Below are 21164 nucleotides of genomic sequence, written 5' to 3'. Positions count from 1 at the left end.
ATATCATATTCTTTTAAAATTAATTAAATGCACTGACACTCAAGGAGAAATCTTCGTTAACCATCAATTTTAGTGACCAAAAGTTGTTAAATGTACAAATTTAGATATCAATTTACAAAATAAAAAATTTGTATTGGAAGTCTGGGTACATCCCATTAGTTAGGTACAATAGGGAAGTTTGGGAGGGATATACTCGGCCACGGGCACGACAGGAAAAGGTGAGGCACAGTCAGTAAAAGAAGGTTAGAGTGGTGTGGTCAGAGGCATATGTCTCGACCCAGGAGCCGTAAACATCACGGCCCAATGGCTAGACACATTTGAGGCACTGAAGTCAGGGAGTGGCCTGGTAGGATGGCAGGCACGCGCAGAGTGGAGGCCGAGTAGGTGTCGGCCCTGGGTGCCTGGTACATCTCGGCCCAAGGGTTCTGATGCGTAATGGGCTAGCAGTGCAGAGGGGTAGACCCATCCCAGTCACGGCAAAGATAGCACACAGGCCCAAGAGTTTGGAAGTCCAATGGAATGTAGAAATGTTACCGTTAAGGTATGAGAGGCAGTTACTGTATTGATTAAGATTCCTTAGTGTTTAATGGGAGAAGGAAACCGCTCTGTAGGCAATAATAACGGGAATAAGGCCAGGTAGTATAAAAGATATTTGGACTGTCTAGTAAAAGGTAAGTTTATCTAAAGCCAATATCTAAAGAGAGAATATCTGGGGTTATTACTGACTTAAGCATCGGAGTATTTGCAGGTACTCACCCCTGACGGTAGTCCAGAAGCAGCTGTAAAGAGAAGGGACGCAAAGTGGGCGGAAGAATACAGAAGGCCTTTGAGATCGCTTGGCTCTAACCCTTACAAGAACATTTGGCGCCCACCGTGGGGCCAAGCTACTCTCAAGGGACATGGATTCGACCAGGACAACGATAGATCACAATGCAGCCCTAGCCGAGATGCGGCGACAAATACAGGAAGAGATGCAGACAGAAATGCAGCGACAACTAGCTGAGATAAGACGTAAAAACGAAGAGGAAGTCAACGCCTTGAGGGCGGAAAACCAAAGAATCAGGAGACAGACCGAACGCACGGAGAGAAGGAGAGAAATGCCACAAGAAGAAGAAGTACAAGAAGAGACGTCAGACCAGGAGGAATCCCGCGCTCAAACTAATCCCAATCATACCGGTGCACTAGCAAGAACACCTAGGCGTCACCCCTTTGTGGACGGAATCATGACGGCTGACCTCCCTGCACGTTGGAAGGGGCTTACTATGAATCAGTATGATGGCACCACAGATCCGGAAGAGCATATAGACATCTTTACCACTCAGGTGGGACTGTATACAACCGAAGACGCCATCCTCTGTCGCGTTTTCCCAACATCGCTAAAGGGTCCGGCGCTCCGTTGGTTTACCCGGCTTCCCCCCAACTCCGTGGACTGTTTTGATACACTGACGACGCGTTTTAGCATTCAATTTGCTACTAGCAAACCCCATCATCTCACCTCTTTGGCACTGGTGAATGTGCGGCAAGAAAAAGATGAGACATTACGCAATTTCATGGAGCGATTCGGGAAACTATCCCTAAACATCAGTAATTTGAATCCAGAGGTAGCCATGCATCATTTGATTACAGCCCTGCGACCAGGCCTATTTGTGGACAGCCTGTGCAAAAAACCTATGGCCAATCTGGACGAGCTCCGAACGCGAGCTACGAAGTTTATGCAAATGGAAGAGCTGAAGGAGTTTCGCAACACCACCCGCAGGGAAACCCTTGACAGAAAGCAACCCGAGAGAGACAGAGCAACAACCTCAAGACCAGGCTCTAGGTTCCGAGAGCAAAGACAACCAAAGTATCATAGATACACCCCGCTGATATCCAACAGGGCACAGATTCTGGAGGAAGCCCTAAATGCCGACCTTATATCTCCCCCTAGAAAGGTCCCAACTCCCCCTCATGCTGACACCACGAAGCACTGCCGTTATCACCGAAATTACGGCCATACTACAGAAGAGTGTTTCACACTAAAGGACAAAATCGAGGAGTTAATACAAGTTGGGCATCTCAAAAGGTTTGTAAAACGCGAAGAGGGGGGATTTGCATCCAGAAAGGAGGACCGAGATGGAGGAAACGAGAGGAAAGAGTACAGAGCGCCAGCGTATGGGGGGCGACGCGAAGATAACCTTAGACGAAAGATCGATCATAAGAAGGATGAGCAACGGGAACCACAGGAAAAGCCATTACGAGGAGTTATTAACTACATTGCGGGAGGTTTCGCTGGTGGGGGCTCCACTGCATCTGCCAAAAAGAAGTATGTCCGTGCAGTTCAGAGCGTGAATGCAGTTTCTATATATCCGCGTAGGCGTATGCCGCCTATTACCTTTAGGGACGACGATTTTCAGGCTGTTGACCCTCAACATGATGATCCGATGGTCATATCGGTGGAAATTGAAGACTTCGCTGTCAGAAAAACCCTTGTGGATCAAGGAAGTTCGGTAGACATCCTCTATTGGAGAACTTTCAAAAAATTGAAAATTTCAGAAGAAGACATTCAACATTATTTAGAACCCATAGTTGGCTTTTCAGGTGAGAGGGTGGACACGAAAGGCTATATCGACCTCTTCACTAAATTTGGAGGAGGAAAGGTGACGAGGACGGTAAAGATCAGGTACCTCATCGTCGATGCGCACACATCATATAACATATTATTAGGAAGGCCCTCTCTTAATACGTTGGGCGCAGTCGTTTCCACATATCATTTGGCAATGAAGTTTCCTTCCGCATCTGGAGATATCATCACCATACACGTGGACCAACCTACTGCTCGTAAGTGTTATGCGGATAGCTTGAGAGGACGACCTAGGTCACCACCAAAACGCGCAGTACACAATATTGAGAGAACATCGAGGATTGAGGGCGCAGACTTAGATCCTCGCTTCAATGATGACACACGGGTCGAACCGGTTGAGGCCACAGAGAGACATGACTTCGGGGATGGGGTCAGGTACACCTACACTGGTAAGGCGTATGCAGATGTCGAGGAGCTGAAGCAGACGTTGAACGAGCACGCCGATTTGTTTGCATGGAGCGCAGCCGACATGCCTGGAATCGACCCTCGAATTGCTTGCCACAAACTGTCTGTTTATACAGAAGCAAAATCGGTCGCTCAAAAGAGGCAAAAAATGGGGGAAGAAAAGAGAGAAGCAACCAAGATTGAGGTACAGAAACTGCTCTCCGCGGGCTTTATCACAGAGGCTAAGTATACCACTTGGTTGGCCAACGTGGTATTGGTCAAAAAGCCCAATGGCAAGTGGCGGATGTGCACGGACTACACAGACCTTAATAAGGCCTGCCCCAAAGACACTTATCCTTTACCCAGCATCGACCGGCTTGTCGATGGAGCAGCTGGCCATAGGGTACTTAGTTTCTTGGATGCCTATTCGGGTTACAACCAGATACCTATGTACGCAGGTGACAAGGAGAAAACAGCTTTCATCACAGAGGAAGCCAATTTCTACTATGAGGTAATGCCCTTTGGTTTGAAAAACGCAGGAGCGACGTATCAGAGATTGATGGATCGGGTTTTTCATCATCTGATTGGAAAATGCATGGAGGTTTACGTAGATGACATGGTGGTGATGTCCGATTCGTTAGAACAGCACATAATAGACCTCAGGGAGGTGCTACATGCAGTACGCCGATATGACATGCGTTTAAATCCAGAGAAGTGCGTGTTCGGAGTCACAGGAGGGAAATTCTTAGGGTTCATGTTAACACACCGAGGAATTGAGGCTAACCCAGACAAGTGCCAAGCGGTACTAAGTATGCGTAGTCCTGCAAACATCAAGGAGACACAGAGGTTAGTCGGACGTTTAGCAGCACTGTCGAGATTCATGCCAACATTAGCCGAGAAAACACAGCCCATGCTTAAACTGATGAAGAAGGCTTGTAAGTTCGCGTGGGATGAAGCCTGTGAGCACGCGTTTGTTAAACTGAAAGAATATCTGTCCTCACCCCCGATATTGCACAAACCCGCAAAAGGTAAACCACTTTTAATATATCTAGCTATTTCTAATAACGCCGTAAGCACTGCTATAGTCCAGGAACACGATGGACAGCAACAACCTGTTTACTTCATCAGCAGAGTTCTGCACGATGCTGAGCTGCGCTACCAGACGGTGGAGAAGGTGGCATTGGCATTGGTAGTCACAACCAGAAGATTACGGCCGTACTTTCAGAGCTATGAGGCCATAGTGCGAACCGACTACCCAATACACAAAATGCTGAGGAGACCCGATCTGGCGGGCCGAATGGTGGGATGGTCAGTTGAGTTGTCCGAATTTCACACTCGCTGTGAAGCGAGAGGAGCAATCAAAGCCCAATGTCTGGCTGACTTTGTTAACGAGCTAGCTGGACAGACAGAGCCGAACGATAACACATGGACACTTTTTGTGGACGGCTCCTCTAATACCAAAGGTGGAGGGGCTGGCATAGTTTTGCAAGGACCAAACAATCTTCTTCTTGAGCAATCCTTGCGGTTCGGATTCAAGCCCTCAAACAATCAAGCGGAGTATGAAGCATTGATTGCTGGACTGCATTTGGCAGTAGATATGGGCGTCGAGAATCTCACGTGCAAATCCGACTCACAACTCCTGGTGGGACATATGGATGGCAGTTTCCAGGTGAAAGATCCTCTCCTCATCCGCTATTACCATGTCGTAAAAGGAATGTTGGCACAATTTAAAACAGTACGGCTGGAACACATTAATCGAGCGCAGAACTCCATAGCAGACTTACTCTCTAAGTTAGCCACGACTAAGATAAAGGGACAGCATCACACAGTAATTCATGCTACACTCAGTCAACCCACTGTCACCATGATAGATAGCAATGTCACAGAGGTAACAAAAACAGAGGACAAGGGGTGGATGGTTCCCATAGTTCAATTCATACAGCATGGTGAGGACAGCGGGACTGACGACCCCGCAATCAGGAAGAAGGCTTCGCGATTCATGCTCATAGGCGGTGAATTATATAAAAGAGGATTTTCCAACCCCCTCTTAAAATGTGTAGCCGAAAATCAAACGCAATACTTGATGGATGAATTGCACACAGGCATTTGTGGTTTTCATTCCGGCTCGAGAACCATGGCGTCCCGCATCTTGAGAGCAGGGTACTATTGGCCTACCCTCAAGACGGATTGTGACAGATATGTTCAACGATGCACTCGCTGCCAGCAGCATGGCAATCTCCTACACGCAAAGCCAGAAGAACTTCATACCATTATGTCCCCGTGGCCTTTTGCTATGTGGGGCATGGACATCTTAGGACCTTTCAGTCCTGGGAGGGGACAGGTCAAGTTTTTGCTTGTGGCAGTCGATTATTTTACCAAATGGATCGAAGCAGAACCCCTCGCTACGATCACGGCTCAGCAGGTACAAAAGTTCGTTTGGCGTAATCTAATCTGCAGATTTGGCGTTCCAAAAACCATCATAACAGACAATGGGCGACAGTTCATTGATAAGGGGCTGGCTGACTTTTATAAAGGACTCCACATTCACCATGTTACTAGTTCGGTAGAACATCCGCAGACGAATGGCCAAGCAGAGGCCGCAAACAAAGTCATATTGAAGGAATTAAAGAAACGACTCGGGGAGGCAAAAGGTACCTGGGCCGACGAACTACTAGAAGTTTTGTGGGCCTATCGCTGCACCCCTCAATCCACGACTAAGGAAACACCCTATAGCTTGACATACGGTGTTGATGCGATGATTCCTATTGAAATCGGCGACACTTCACTGAGACGACGGCTCTTTGATGTTAACCTTAACAACGAGAGCATGCTCATCAACCTAGACTTGCTCCAGGAACTCAGGGATCGTAGTTGCATTCGGGAAGCAGCATCCAAGGCTCGAGCTCAACGCCGTTACAACTCTAAAGTCAAGCATCGATCGTTTCATCAAGGAGATTTGGTTTGGCGGATGGCTAGCAACGCACGAAAAAAGGAAGGTAAATTCTCTCCCAACTGGGAGGGCCCGTTTCGCATCCGTGAGGTCGTTGGCAAAGGAGCTTACCGCCTGGAATATCTATCTGGGAGCACTATACCAGCAACTTGGAATTCGTCACATCTAAAATTTTATTATAGTTAAGACTATTCATGTGTCAGGCGATGTACTCTTTCCTACCTCGATTTTTTTCCCTAAGGAGGGTTTTTGTCGAGGAGGTTTTAATGAGGCATCCTTGTTACTAATAAAGTATTTACGTTCCTCTTATATTGTTTTGCGATTGGGTTATTTTTCTCACATGATAATTCTGTTCTTACTCTACCAAGGGCCCTGGAAGCCTCGTTAACCATGATGAGCCCTCCCCTCAACTCCTCACCATGGGTCAGGTAGTATCATTAACCATGATGATCCCTCCCATACACTGCCACTGCGCTCTATATAATGTAAAGCTTTTCCCCATGTCACGCCAATAATGACCTTCGCTAAGTACTCGGCCATCGCGGCCGAGAACATGGCTACCCCCGTGGCCGACACCTGTTCTTGCTCGCATACTAAGGGACGCCGTTATCGCAACACAAATGCTGACGTATCCCTATTGAGTTCAATCACAGCACATATACGACAATTAAATTCAACATAATATCACACAAACATAGCGGCAGTTCGTTACAGACGTCCTACAAATCATAAATGTTCAGCATCTGATTTAACAACCTTTTACACATAACACAAAAAGTCATAATAAGCATACAGCAGCATCCCACACACAAGTTCATCATATAGACGGCGGCGATGACACCTTCCCGGGATCGTTAGCAGCAGCTTTGGCGGACGCTATGTCATTAATATTCATCAAGACCCCATCGTAAACATCCTTCTCAATGCTAATACGATCATCTCCTGCATCAAAGTTGAATAGGTGGGCAGTCTGACGAACGGCTTTGTAAAAACCTTCCTCATGTTGAGCCATGACGTATCCCTCCAACTCGTAGATTCGCTCCAGGGCCACAGTATGTTCGGCCTGTAGGGTCGCCAATCTCTCCTCTAACCTTTCCAGTGCTGTTTGTGATTCTTCATCCTTCATTTCCAGCTCTTTGCAGCGCGCTTTCAGTGTATTGCCCCTCTTCTTTTCAACAGGCGGGGGTAATAAGTCCCCCCTCTGTGATGACCCTTCTGCTGTCATCCGTCCAGCACTTTCAACACTCTTTTTCTTTTCTTCTTCCATCCTCTTACGCCTTAGCTCCAGGTAGATATCCTTTCCAGACCCACCAGCTGCTGCCATGATACCTGCACAAGCATAAATGCATCAACCACCATTAAAATCATATCCCTGGCATTCAACCAAATAAACATACATACCGAATAATTCATCGCGTGGATGGGAGGATCTAAATACACCAATAATTTTCTTTGAAGAGAGTTTCTTGGGCAGTTGGTCCAAGTAGGACAGTGTATGTCGGTCTTCAGGGGTTAGCGACTCTCTCGGCCAAGTACGGTATGTGGTAGGGGAGTTAGTCCAATAGAAAGGAAACTTGGGTGTTCCATCATCGTAATAAAAATACTCAGCCCCGGCGGACCTAATAATGACTTTAAAGAATCCTGTTTTAAATCTCTTAAACGATTGGGTGTATGCCGCTAACAGACACTGGTGGCTTTGACCCACAAGGGATACCCAACTAGCTAATTCCCCTGGCCGGGTACTATAGTACTGCAGAAAGACTTGGGGTGATGGTTTTAGATGCAGCACGCGACAAATTAGTCTGAAAGACTGTAAGGCAGCCCAACTGTTGGGGTGCAATTGACTAGGAGCTACATTTAACACCCTTAATACGCCCATCGTGAAATCGTCAAACGGCACGCATACATGCAAGTCGGTAACCAAGGTTGAGTACATATAAAAGAAATCATGTGAATGACCCTCACGCCCGTGGCACACACTATCCCCTCTCCTGACCCGCTCAACACTCACAATACGCTCGTCGACAGTATCTGCTATGATATCAGCACGCTTGCGCAAGGCTGCTAGTTCCGCGGATCGGGTGAACCGCGACAAGGGAAGTTTAACTCTAGGGTCTACCCAGTCATACCCTGGCCGATGCAGGGCCGCATACTCCTCGGCCCCTACTGCACAGTCACTATCCACTGGGGATGATAGACTGTTCGACGAGTCGGGTATATCCCGCTCCTCGTCTGACTCACTACACCTACTAGAAGCACAATAAGCCGAAGGGGATGACATACCTGGAGAAGCTGCAACTTCTTCGCTTAGGGGGACCTTTCTTCTCAACACGCGTATCCCTCTCAATATGGGTCCTCTTCTTTATTTATAGGAGCCCTAAGGTACCAAATGAACATAGGTCAGGCACGGATTCCGATGTCGCCATCATGGCTTGTGTCTCGAGCCCCGCGCTACTCTAACTATATCTCTAGCAACTGCACCCCTATTTTCGTTTTGCAGCGCCGTCGTACGATTAATTACTCATTCATTTATGTTTTCATGCAGACTCTTGTTTCACTTCGTTTACTACGAGCCTGGGGGGGCTAGTGTATTGGAAGTCTGGGTACATCCCATTAGTTAGGTACAATAGGGAAGTTTGGGAGGGATATACTCGGCCACGGGCACGACAGGAAAAGGTGAGGCACAGTCAGTAAAAGAAGGTTAGAGTGGTGTGGTCAGAGGCATATGTCTCGACCCAGGAGCCGTAAACATCACGGCCCAATGGCTAGACACATTTGAGGCACTGAAGTCAGGGAGTGGCCTGGTAGGATGGCAGGCACGCGCAGAGTGGAGGCCGAGTAGGTGTCGGCCCTGGGTGCCTGGTACATCTCGGCCCAAGGGTTCTGATGCGTAATGGGCTAGCAGTGCAGAGGGGTAGACCCATCCCAGTCACGGCAAAGATAGCACACAGGCCCAAGAGTTTGGAAGTCCAATGGAATGTAGAAATGTTACCGTTAAGGTATGAGAGGCAGTTACTGTATTGATTAAGATTCCTTAGTGTTTAATGGGAGAAGGAAACCGCTCTGTAGGCAATAATAACGGGAATAAGGCCAGGTAGTATAAAAGATATTTGGACTGTCTAGTAAAAGGTAAGTTTATCTAAAGCCAATATCTAAAGAGAGAATATTTGGGGTTATTACTGACTTAAGCATCGGAGTATTTGCAGGTACTCACCCCTGACGGTAGTCCAGAAGCAGCTGTAAAGAGAAGGGACGCAAAGTGGGCGGAAGAATACAGAAGGCCTTTGAGATCGCTTGGCTCTAACCCTTACAAGAACAAAATTATTAGTAACTAAAATAGTTACTTATTTTTATAAATGAAAAATTATAAGTTGGTCACCAATTAATTAGAGACTAATTTAGAAACAAATTTATTTAGTAGCAAAAATCTTAGTAACTAATATTTAGTGACCAATTTTCTTTGTTAGCTAAAATCTTGGTAGCTCAATTTTAGAAACCAATTTGGAACCAATTAAAATTTTTTATTTATAATAGTGACTACTTTAATATTTAATAATTTTTTATTTTATACATTAATATTTAAATTGGTCATCATAGTGACTAAAAACTCTTAGTCACTAAAATTGGTTGTTGACGAGACATTTTTTTAATTATAGTGTAAGTTTCGCTTGTAATATAATTAAAGTTTATTGAAGTACATTTTGTTTATATGGCATGGCTTGAAATATAATAATTACCCTCGATTTAAAATAATTGAATGTTAATTTCATATTCAGATTTCTGTTATTCCAGCAAAAAATAAAAATAGTTATAGATAATGTTCTTTTATTTTTAGAAGTTTATATATGTTTTGTTTTATTAAACAATTAATATATATTTTTTAAATATTCACCAACGTGACTTCACATGTGTACATATGCCAGTATGCAGCCGTGATGAGAGCGTAGATTCATTTGGGAAGAATAGTAATTACATATATCATAACCATTACTCTGTAATTGTATTCAAACCTTTACCTTAATAATATATACACCGTAGTTAATGTTATTATAAAACTTCAAATTTGATTTAAAAAATGTACAGTATATTGCAGATTGAAATATTTCCAAAAAATCATTACATAAATAAGGTAGTAGAATATATTTAGCCTATAAATCAACATGATCATGATATTGCAGCAAGATAGTTAACACAATTACTTTAAAAATCCCAGTAACATATATAAACTTTGGTAAATTTTTGTTTATTTTAGCGAATAATCTGACATTATGATTTTGAGAGTGCATTAACCAGCACTCATCGATTACTTTTAGGGATAATTTAAATTATTTTGTGAACTAAAATTGGATGTGTCACACTGGCTGTAAGTATAGCAAAGAGATTATTTGGAAGGTTCAAGAATCTGAGCCATTCAGACCCAAATAATCACTGATGCTTTTAAAAACATATCACAAATGAATCTGTGAATATCGGTGTTTGGATAACTAGACTGTAGCAATATATGTCTTTAAGGCATAACTGGTGCTTTTCTTTTAGTTATAATCATTATCAAAAATCATATTTTGACACCCTCTGTAGTTTAAACAATCGTTTGATAATTTGATTTTAACAATGTAACAATATGCACATCATTTCTGCACAAAATATGAATAGAGACACATCTACTGTAGCACCTATATATGTACCCACCCATACAGGTTTTAAGGCGTTTGTTGGTGATACACACTGTTGTGCTCCTGTGCCTGAAAAGAAATTTGCATGAAAGCTCCATGAAACCCATATGGTACTCTGCCAGGCATGGTAATTTTGGTAACCACTTCACCAGAAAACTTCTTTGCATCGATTATATGAACCTGAAAGAAAAGTGGATAAGAGGTGATTAGTATATATGTAATACTCAGCAACACCCATCATAGGCTACTGAGTAATATCAACCCACTTCAGATATGATAGTATCTTCATTGTGAACAAAAGCTATGATCCAACCGTCATCTTCTTCAACACCCCCTTCTCTGGGGACAAACGCAGCCCCACTGCAAAATGTGTTTTTATCAAACATATGGCACTCCACTCTTACACCCTCTTCTGCTTTCTCTTTCTCTTTCTCTCCCTGATTCACAAAATCCAAGCTTTAGAATTACTTGATAGAGATATCTCTCTGCAAGTTTTCTCTCACGCATTTTATCAAACACTCACATTGCTCACTAAAATTTACTCTGCAAGCATTCTCTTACCTTGGAGAACTCTGTACGTGATTCTTCAAAATAGAGCTTTGCTAAGCCTCCATATTTTGGCGCTCCTAAATAACCCACTTGACATAGTCATGTTATTGAACGTTTATGTAACAAAATGGAAGGTATTTAAAATTCTCGAGGGGAAAAAAGAAAAGAAAATCTTCAGAATGTTACCTTGAGTAGAGCTTGCAATTGCATCGACTACTTGGGTGTATGCATATCTATTCCTCATTCCTGTGAAGTTTCCATTGATCACAGGAAAATCCATGTAAACTACGTTGCCTCCACACACATCTTTCTCCTTAACTTCTCCTGTGTGCATATTCAATCGCCATTCGTGACAGCGAGATAACCACTCGTATTCCTTCAAACTTAGGTTAGGTCCGGGAATTAGCGAATCTAGAGATGAGCAACCCCTCACTACAACCTGTTCATACCCATTCATTTATATTTTCAAAATCTTTTCATACCCCTTTTGATCATAGATCATTTGTTTTAGTCCATGTTTGGTTATACACATTACTTTATTAGAACTATAACGTTATTGCTACAACGGAACTTGCCTCGTGTCCATCCTCAAAAGAGTTGATAATGTGAAAGGTGCAATTAGGTTCCACCTCAAACCATTTGATTGAGTTGGCATCACCATAGCGTGGCAGTATTCCAATCCTTGCGTATTCCTCCTTATTATACTTTATTAATCTACACGCAGACAAAAGAGATACTGAGTTTAGGATCATTTTGTATAACTTTCTCGTAGATTAAATTGAAGGAATGTTCTCTCATACAAAAGGATATGCACTCACTGGCCTCCTCTAAGAAGTCTGTTTAGATCAATAGTTAGAGGAAAATCCATGATCACAATGTATCTGACAAACACAAACCGACAAAGATACATATTTTATAATGCAGATTGTACATAAAAATTAGCTCCGAGTCAGCAATGCTACCTCTTTGTAACACCAATGTCATGACATAGAGTGCACCTATTTAGTTGGAGGTCAACTTTTTGAACCAATTTCTCTCCATCAGCTGAAAAAGCAGAAAGAAAGAAACATTTACTTAAAATCTCAGATACTACTACTCACTACTGCAAGCAAGTAATTAGTACACTTTGTTTCCTTAGTTTTACAATTCAAAGCATACCAGAAATAATTCCAGCAACGACAAAAGGTTTGGCCGGTGCAACCCCTAACGTAACTAGCTCCCCCGTACCTGGAGCCTTCTGTGATAGAATAGAACATCAAAGAATTTGAGAGCAAGAATACAATTTAAAGTGCTAAACTATACTCATTTGCTGATATATGCATATAAAGAATAAAACCTTTGGATGACTGGTAAAAGGACGATCCCAGGCTCCATTGACATTCCAATTTCTTATAGTTTTTAGTGTGAAGATATCAATCTCTTGTGGAATGTGATTTTCGGCAACCGAGTAAAACCTCCCAGAATGTTCAAACACATTGGTGTTGCTGATGTACTTGTTTACTTTGCCGAATCGCAACTGTTAATTCCACATATGGAATGCCAATATTCATAAATGGGTCCAAAATTTCATGAAATTATTGCTTGATTAATTCTTCACAAATGAGTTTGATATAAATGCATGAATCTTGAGAAGATACTATTGCTTGATTCTTCATACCCAGTTTAGGAGATAAGCAGAGAAAATGGCGAGTGAATCGCCTTCAATGGCCGGTAGAAACGATGGTTTGCTGAGTTGCTTTTCTATGTTGTATGTATCGGTTTCAACGTGCTTGTTGTTGTAAAGAACCTTCCAACTCCCTTGACTTGACCTCTTAAAGTAAATTGCGTGAAGCATTCCCTCTCCTTCCACCCAGATGTGACTTGACCTTCCAAATATAGAATTTGTTGATTTTAATCCTCCAAAAAGTGGATTTGGTCCTGCACTATGCAACCATTACACACACCTAAATTAAGGTTATGATTTAGCTTTTACCTCTCATATAGGATAAAGTTAAGAATGCAATAGGAACAAATCGATAATATTTATACGTGTAGATATCTTTTAAGGGGGTTTTACGTATAAAGATTAGACTGTAATTCAGCAACAGAAGAAATTATAAGTTTAATAAATAATTGGGATCTAGTATGCTCTGGATTAACTAATTAATTAATCTAATCAAACAGCGACTTCCTACCTTACAGTGCACTATAATATGTTGCATTTTGAATATGTTGTACTGCAGCCTGCAACTGTAGCTTATGTCGTTTTCACTGTTTTCTCCGCAATATTATATTAAAAGTAGAATGCTAAGGACCGAAAGGAATGTAAAATTGGCATTTTTGTTAATGGAATTTATAGAATTTATTTACATTATTAATAAAACTAGAAATTATGTTGAGTTAATAATACAAAGTTCAAAGGAATCCCCACCATTTCTTATGTAAACACCCTCTGGAAAATCATCTGGAATTCGTCCCTGGATGCTGGTAACAAGAACGGCTTCACCCAACTCCTCCACCGGAGCAAAGTTACTCTGCACAGTTAATGGAACAATGTTGATCGGAGGCTTAAAAGAAGCTATATATATGTTTTTACATGATTGTAGAAGAAACACTTCCTTATATATAGTATATAGGTAGGTACCTGAGATGGAAGCAGTGGCTGATCAACAAATTCAAAGAATGAATCTACAAAAGCTTCAAGAAATTTAGCTGCAGCGTCTGTCATGGTCTTTTGAACATCAATTAATGAAGGGACTCCAAGCACAATTTTCTTGAGTGGCTGCTCAATAAATCACACATTCACTTACAGTTCAAGTGGGAAAAGCAAACTAAAACAAATATATGTCATAAGGGATAGATAGATAGATACATACATATATGTGTTTACCTTGAAGGAAGGGAAAGGTGGAAGGTTGAAGTGAGGAGATTTTTGTGAGACATCATGGGAGGGTCTTTTCTGAATGAAACAATTTGATATGAATGGTTTATATGAAGTGGCCATGTATGTAGGTGTGGGTTAAGGTAGCTTGGTTCTTCTGTGTTCAGAATTTGGGTTAACTTCAAAACATTTACCAAAATGGCTTCAGAGCAGCGCCATATCGTGTACATCTAAATATGGTGTATTGAGATTGGAATGTAGTGGGAATTTATATTTCTCTACCTAACTGGGTTATTTTAGTAATAATAATAATAATGGTAGTTATTATATTTAATGACTATTATATTATATAAGGAGTTGTATTTTAAGTGATGTGATCAAATGAATAGTTGGAGTACTAAAAGAAATGTGATTGAGCAATGGGCCCAATGATGATAGTATTGTTGGTTCCCTTCGATATAATAGAAACTCTACAAGAGTCAATAAATAATAAGAAACTTTTGTTATGGTCGTATCTAAATTAAAACATGGTCAATGATACTCTTTTTTTCTTTATGTAAAATGTAAAGACTTATAAGTTCCGAGAAAAAAAAAAGATAAATAGTAAATTCAAAATAACAAGTATTATTATATTTCGTTTTTGGCACAGTTATAAAAAAAATTATTTTAATTTTGTTTGAATTATCCTAATAATTAAAATATTTATACATATGTTTAAACTTTAGTAATTAGCATATGTTTGTTAGAGAGGAAATCAATGTTGATATGCAATCAATCTTGAAAAAATTACTGAGAATTTAAAATTTAAAATTTATAAAGTAAAATATAAAGGTTAAGAGATTTCATTTAAAATTTATTGCACATTCACGTTATTTTTTTCTTCAAGAAAATACATGTAACAATTACTAAAAACTAATTATTTGTTCAATTACCTCAATTAGTAATAAAGTTCAAATAAAACTAAATAAATTAAAATTATTTTATTAATATTTTTTTTAAATTACTAAAATAAAATAGGTCGTATTAATTTTATTGTTTACCTGAAAAAGAATATTTTTTTAACATGTTTGAAGATTAGTCTACCATCAAATATAGTCAATAGTTATTATTAATTCAGGTGTTATAGGATAATGGATACAGAATTTTGGCTTTCTCGTAATGAATTCGACCAGGAGAATTTGAATGCCAATAAAGAATTTAAGATACACAAATACTTAACAGTTTAACAAAAAAATATTTTTTATAATCTAAAGTTTTATTTAATATCTTGAGTTTTCAATCTTATCTTTTATCAACTTATTTCAATAAAAATAGAAGTTTATAAAACTTATATCTTAAACTTATTACCTTATATATGATTCTTGTCCTAAAGTTTCATTGTCTAGATTTAAAGATAATTTCACTCCTTATTCTTCACTTAGATTTAATATTTTTGTATTCGATACTTTTACAAAATAAATTTAAATAACAGTTTATTGATAGTCTGGCTTATTTATATGCAATATTTGAACTAAAATTAAGAATTTTAAATTTATCTCAATGAGAAAATTAAATTACATGTAATTTTTACGTCATTCGTTTATATTTTATTTGTGATAAAGTGGACTGATAATAATCATTATCATGGTTCAAGCATAGTTGAGTGATGAAAGTTTCAGTGGTTGAATTGAATAGTATATGATATGGAACATGTTCTTTTTCTTTGGAAAAATTAAAATAAATAGCATGCACAGGTGTATTTAACAAATGCATGATGCAATTTATTTGAATAACTATGGTTAGAAGTGATATATTTTTTTTAAAGTATGTTTTTAGTCTTTAAACTTTAATCTAAAATTGAAATTTATTTTTATCTGAAATTTTGATACATTTTATTCCCTAAACTTTAAAAATGAATGAATATAGTTTTTTTAATCAAATTATATTAACTTTTTTATGTGCCAAATGCGTTTTATGTTAGTATTGGAGTTGTTTACACTGTTTTACACAATTTCTTATCTTGTGAAAAATACATTCGACACATAAAAAAAAGTTATCGTAATTGGGTTAAAAAGATTATATTCATTCATTTTTAAAATTTAGGAACCAAAATATATCAAAACTTCATATAGTGACAAATTTCAATTTTAGGTCAAAATTCAGAACTAAAAACATACTTTTTTTTTTTACTTTTTTTTATTTTATCTAATATGAACCTATACTTTAATAATAAATATATTAATTTATATTTAGTAGAATGAGTTGTGTTCTAATGATTAAGCTTGTTAGACTATGGTGTTATGGAAGTATGCTTCCGGTAATGAATGACAATTATGAGGAGGACGTTATCATTGGAATGATTGTAAATAGGGATATTCAATTAATTAATAAGAAATAGGCTAATTAACTTGAAAAGTGGAGGATACTTTTACAAAGATGTATGAAAATAAAGTCAATAATAATAAATAAAAAGAAAATACTTATCAGAAGAAATGAAACTAAACCTACTGAAAAAAATGTGAATTCATATTAAAGAAAATAAAAATACTAATTATTTTATAGAAATACAAAATATTATCAATACAATATCCTTTTAAAGCATAATGTTGATATATGCTGTATAATAACTTTTATATAAAGTTAAAGTTCTTATTCATGCTTGCGATAAAACTGCAAATCAGAAATAAAAAAGAAAGGAAAATTTGTAATGTAGTCTAATAATTTGTATTTGAACGTTAGTATAATAAATATTTATATTGTAGCGTATTTAAATTAATGTTCTTTATTGAATCTCGTCATCGTTGTTCAAAATCAGAATCAAAACATCCATAAAAAATGTTAAATACACGTTTAAGTTATTCCTATAATTACACACTATTCTATTTTAAACTAACATAATTATTTAGTTATGTTACTTAATTAATTAAAGATTTATAACAAATACCTGAAATTTTGGGGGTTTTTATTAAAGCGTCACATGTACTAAACGGTAGTAACTTCTCATTTAAAATGAAGAAAATGTATGGTGGGTCAATGAATTACCAAAATGGATTTTATATTTAGTAATAGAAAATTCTTCGATTAAAGTAAAACATAATAAAATATTCATAAAGCTATCAATTAAGTTAATTGAAAATGGGATTTAAAAAATAAAAACGTCAACGATATTTTTGCTGTAATAAAAGAAGGAATTGTGATAATGATAGAGTTTGAATGACTGCGACACATCGGACAAACAAAGGTAGCACACAGTAGTAATTGCTAATTGTCGTTTGTTTTGAAAGTGAAGTTAATGTTTTTACTTTTTACAGTTACCGATGAAGAAAGAGAGAGAAGAAACAGAGTAACTATAAAATATGGCTGCTGCATAAACGTTGAAGGTGGTGGCGTTCGGCGTCTTAAACGGATCACGGTTCACCAAGTTCAAGTCTTTCTTTTTCTTCGTGGCTTCTACTCCCAACATCAATGACCAGAGTTCAGAAAAGAATATTCCAACACCTTCTTTAGATGCCAGGTACAGTCTTTAACGTTATTTTACTTGCGTTCTTTTAGGTTCAACGTGGAAGATGGAAGAACTAGAATATGTACTTTTAATTTCTAGTATCCCAATTACAAATAAATATTTGATAATATAGAAGCAGGGACCTCGTTGCGTGTGTGGTTGATCTGAAATTTTATGAAAAAAGGGGAGAGGAATTAAAATAATCTTGGAATCGAATTTTACAACTGGCCCTTTTTCGAATCTACAAGTTAACTGAAACGTGAAGTAATTCCTAGGAATCTTTTCATCTCATGTCTGTGTGACTGTTCTAGAGCAACCTGAGGAGGAGTTGAATGTTGTTTGTTCTGTTGGTAAAGTCATCTTGTTGTATTCTCAGTTCTCATTTTCTTTCATTTCTGTCTCAGTTATTTGATTTTCTTTATCATTTTATGCTTTCTGCAAAACGAATGAGAAGCAATTCATCAAATTTGGAGCTCGACTATTACCACTGAGGTTCATTTTATCTCCAAAAATCTTTGTGGAAACTGGGTATAAAGTTTGTAACAGTGAATCCCTTCAAAATGTGATGGGAATTCCCTTGATCTGTTTTACACACTTCAAGGTTTATCAGCAATGGTGTTTTACACAACAATAACTTCCTTAATTTATTTAAGGGGGAGAAAGAAAGTGACCTAGAGTGCAGAAACTATTTAGTTTTTTGTGTAAATCTGTAAGCAGAGTAAACCTTTTCTAATTAACCCACTCTTGGCTTTTGACAAGGTGATACAACCATCCATAGAAACACATTCTTTCATGAAACCTTTAATATTTATATTTTCTATGAATGAATACTGACCTATGAAAAGATACAACCTTTTATTAATCTAGAAATCCCTCACAAATAACCCGAAGTTGTACCATTTTCCTTCTGCAGAGTTGCTATGGCGATTGGACAGCGACAGTTGTTCAGTAATTTTAGCAGAATGGGTCAAGAGTTGTTTTCAACATTTCAGCTTGAAAGAAAGAGATTGTTAGGGTTTATCAGCATTACAATTGCAATAATTTTAGCATTCCAGTATTTGGAACTTCCGTATGGTGCTGTTCAACCCACTGTATTCTCTGGCAACAAGACTCCAACGTCTGATAGCACTGGATTCCAAGCTGCAGACCTACCATCCAACTCCGAAACGTTAAAAAATGTGACCTTTTTGAATCAAGAAAATTCTACCGATGAAAATGCCCATGAGATTGTTGATATACCCAAGACTTCTGAGGTAAAAGACAATGTTTCAAGCACTGGTTTAATCTCGGAACCAGCTAGGGGATCAGGAAGATCTTTAGAATTTGGTGTAACTGATGAAAGTTCCAGTGAAGAAAGTTTTGAGATATCAAATAATGGTTCTGCAACAGGTCAGACAGGGAATCTAGGTTACAACAATACTGTTTCTCATTTGGTTCCTCCAAGTGAAACAAAAGTGAGCCAAAATATGACGCCTCCAATGTTGTCAAATGATTATGATGAAACTGAATTCACGGAGGGTGAGAGGTTCAAGCCACCGCAAGATGATGTTAAAATAGTAGGAAATAATTCTTCTATCAGCAGTATGCCCAAGGAGACTAAACGTTCTCAAATACCTCAAGAAGTAACAACAATCTCTAAAATGAATGAGTTATTGCTTCAGAATCGTGCCTCATATCGTTCTATGGTAAATGATTTTAATGCTTTATTTTTTTCATTTTATGACTTGATCAGTTATTAATCATATTCTTGAGTTCTGTTCTAACGTTGCCGACTGATTTCCAGAGGCCAAGGTGGTCTGCGGCTGTTGATCAAGAACTACTGCAGACCAGATCAGAGATTGAAAATGCACCAACTGTAAACGACGATGTAAATCTTTATGCTCCCCTTTTTCGAAATGTCTCCAGGTTCAAGAGGTATCATTTGATCATTCGATTTCTGGATGTTGAAACTTCTTATGGGTATTCTGAGAAACGTAATTGTTCCAAAAACATGTCAGATATGTGCAATTGTCTATGTGTGCAGCAAGAAATACATTTAGTTTTGTTTAACATTGGTATTAATTATCTCTTCGCTGTCTAATCTAATCGCCAGGAGCTATGAATTAATGGAGAGAACACTCAAAGTGTATGTGTATAGAGAAGGTGCAAAGCCCATAATGCATTCACCGTATCTTCTGGGAATTTATGCTTCCGAGGGATGGTTCATGAAGCAGATGGAAGCTAGTACACAATTTGTGACTAAAGACCCAAAGAAGGCCCACTTATTTTACTTACCATTCAGTTCTCGGATGCTAGAAGAAACTTTATACGTACAGAATTCACATAGTTCTAGGAACCTGGTTCAATATCTGAAAAACTATGTAGACATGATTGCGGGGAAACATAATTTCTGGAACAGAACAGGAGGTGCTGATCATTTCCTAGTTGCATGCCATGACTGGGTACATGTGCTGTTCCTACTTCAATGAATGTGTCTTTTCTTCCGTATCAGTTTCTTATTTGACAATCATTGATACTACTACCACTTCTATGCAGGCCCCTACAGAAACAAAGAGAAACATGGGTAGGTGTTTGAGGGCTCTATGCAATGCTGATGTGAAAGAAGGTTTTGTCTTGGGGAAGGACGTGTCTCTTCCTGAGACTTATGTCCGAAATGCTCAGAGGCCCACTAGAAACCTTGGTGGAAACCGTGTTTCAAAGAGGAAAACTCTGGCGTTTTTTGCAGGGGGGATGCATGGTTATGTAAGACCAATATTGCTTCAGCACTGGGAAAATAAAGACCCTGACATGAAAATCTTTGGGACATTACCAAAGTCTAAGGGCAATAGGAACTACATTCAGTACATGAAGAGCAGCAAGTACTGCATTTGTGCAAAGGGCTATGAAGTCAATAGTCCTAGAGTTGTGGAGGCCATTTTCTTTGAATGTGTTCCTGTGATTATATCAGATAACTTTGTGCCTCCATTTTTTGAGATGTTGAATTGGGAATCCTTTGCTGTTTTTGTGTTGGAGAAGGATATTCCAAATCTGAAGAGTATACTCCTTTCCATTCCGCAGAAGAGGTATCTTCAAATGCAGATGATGGTGAAAAAGGTGCAGCAGCATTTCCTTTGGCACAGAAGCCCTGTCAAGTATGATATATTCCACATGATACTTCATTCCATTTGGTATAACAGAGTCTTCACAGCAAAAGCTAGATAGGTCAAAGTAGATTGAAACAAGTTTTTCTTTAGGTAGCAGAACATTCTTTGGACGACACACATACAGAATAAGATCTATGTTGGCAATTAATCATGTTGTTTTTGTGTAATTTTTTTATGTAATTAAATTTGTATATATTTACTGCCACGTTGTCTTGAATTATTCATACATAAATGTTTGGTAGTCTATGATAGCTTAAATTCAGATTTTATTCTTAGCTTAATTATCTTTTTAGAGTTGTTATTTATTTATTTTGTTCAATTTAGTTAATCTATTAATAAAATATCCAATCAAGTTTTTAACTAAAAAGTTCATTATCTATTTCTATTACGGTATCTGAACCATTAAAAAAGAGAATTCTTTATAATTATTTTTTACACAAATCTTTATCAACATTACATTTTATGTGTTGTATTTATTTTTTATTGTTTTTCATTTTTAAACTC

General features: G+C 38.6%; 3 protein-coding genes across 8 annotated transcripts; 2 read left to right on the top strand and 1 right to left on the bottom strand.

The window, feature by feature from the left end:
• Window positions 1-899: 899 nt before the first annotated feature.
• LOC114163705 lies at window positions 900-6140 on the top strand. The gene has a single exon (XM_028048000.1). It carries the CDS (start codon window positions 900-902, stop codon window positions 6138-6140), a length of 5241 nt encoding a protein of 1746 aa, XP_027903801.1.
• A 4390-nt stretch (window positions 6141-10530) lies between these two features.
• LOC114164271 (carotenoid 9,10(9',10')-cleavage dioxygenase 1-like) lies at window positions 10531-14256 on the bottom strand. 4 transcript variants are annotated; one of them, XM_028048874.1, is made up of 13 exons: window positions 14046-14256; window positions 13800-13937; window positions 13587-13689; window positions 12834-13093; window positions 12513-12692; window positions 12335-12413; window positions 12139-12220; window positions 11995-12057; window positions 11752-11890; window positions 11363-11615; window positions 11189-11253; window positions 10894-11064; window positions 10531-10807 (listed from the first exon to the last, which is right to left on the bottom strand). In XM_028048874.1, the coding sequence occupies exons 1-13, from the start codon at window positions 14157-14159 to the stop codon at window positions 10655-10657; spliced, it is 1800 nt and encodes a 599-aa protein (XP_027904675.1). In that variant the 5' UTR covers window positions 14160-14256; the 3' UTR covers window positions 10531-10654. The 4 variants fall into 4 exon arrangements, with proteins under 4 accessions (XP_027904675.1, XP_027904676.1, XP_027904678.1 ...); XM_028048875.1 differs by having other exon boundaries at window positions 11995-12012; XM_028048877.1 differs by having other exon boundaries at window positions 14032-14217.
• Window positions 14257-17321: 3065 nt separating this feature from the next.
• On the top strand, window positions 17322-20863 carry LOC114164307 (probable glycosyltransferase At5g03795). 3 transcript variants are annotated; one of them, XM_028048918.1, is made up of 5 exons: window positions 17322-17529; window positions 18431-19202; window positions 19301-19431; window positions 19610-19958; window positions 20053-20863. In XM_028048918.1, the coding sequence occupies exons 2-5, from the start codon at window positions 18438-18440 to the stop codon at window positions 20716-20718; spliced, it is 1911 nt and encodes a 636-aa protein (XP_027904719.1). In that variant the 5' UTR covers window positions 17322-17529; window positions 18431-18437; the 3' UTR covers window positions 20719-20863. The 3 variants fall into 3 exon arrangements, with proteins under 3 accessions (XP_027904719.1, XP_027904720.1, XP_027904721.1); XM_028048919.1 differs by lacking the exon at window positions 17322-17529 and adding an exon at window positions 17822-17867; XM_028048920.1 differs by lacking the exon at window positions 17322-17529 and adding an exon at window positions 17898-18009.
• Window positions 20864-21164: the final 301 nt, after the last annotated feature.

The sequence above is a fragment of the Vigna unguiculata genome, chromosome 9, assembly GCF_004118075.2.
Source record: "Vigna unguiculata cultivar IT97K-499-35 chromosome 9, ASM411807v1, whole genome shotgun sequence".
Lineage (NCBI taxonomy): Eukaryota > Viridiplantae > Streptophyta > Magnoliopsida > Fabales > Fabaceae > Vigna > Vigna unguiculata.
The sequence above is the reverse complement of the archived record's forward strand: the minus strand, read 5'-3'. Positions and strand labels throughout refer to the sequence as shown.

What these genes read in the sequence shown, in the direction of transcription:
- LOC114163705 (XM_028048000.1), top strand. Translation starts at nt 900, where the DNA reads ATGGATTCGACCAGGACAACGATAGATCACAATGCAGCCCTAGCCGAG.
- LOC114164271 (XM_028048874.1), bottom strand. Translation starts at nt 14,159, where the DNA reads ATGGCCACTTCATATAAACCATTCATATCAAATTGTTTCATTCAGAAA. An exon ending in GACATTGGTGTTACAAAGAG is followed by an intron (nt 12,058 to 12,138) that starts GTAGCATTGCTG and finishes TGTGTTTGTCAG; the next exon opens with ATACATTGTGATCATGGATT. An exon ending in CACGTACAGAGTTCTCCAAG is followed by an intron (nt 11,065 to 11,188) that starts GTAAGAGAATGC and finishes TTTGTGAATCAG; the next exon opens with GGAGAGAAAGAGAAAGAGAA.
- LOC114164307 (XM_028048918.1), top strand. Translation starts at nt 18,438, where the DNA reads ATGGCGATTGGACAGCGACAGTTGTTCAGTAATTTTAGCAGAATGGGT. An exon ending in GTGCCTCATATCGTTCTATG is followed by an intron (nt 19,203 to 19,300) that starts GTAAATGATTTT and finishes ACTGATTTCCAG; the next exon opens with AGGCCAAGGTGGTCTGCGGC. An exon ending in AATGTCTCCAGGTTCAAGAG is followed by an intron (nt 19,432 to 19,609) that starts GTATCATTTGAT and finishes TCTAATCGCCAG; the next exon opens with GAGCTATGAATTAATGGAGA.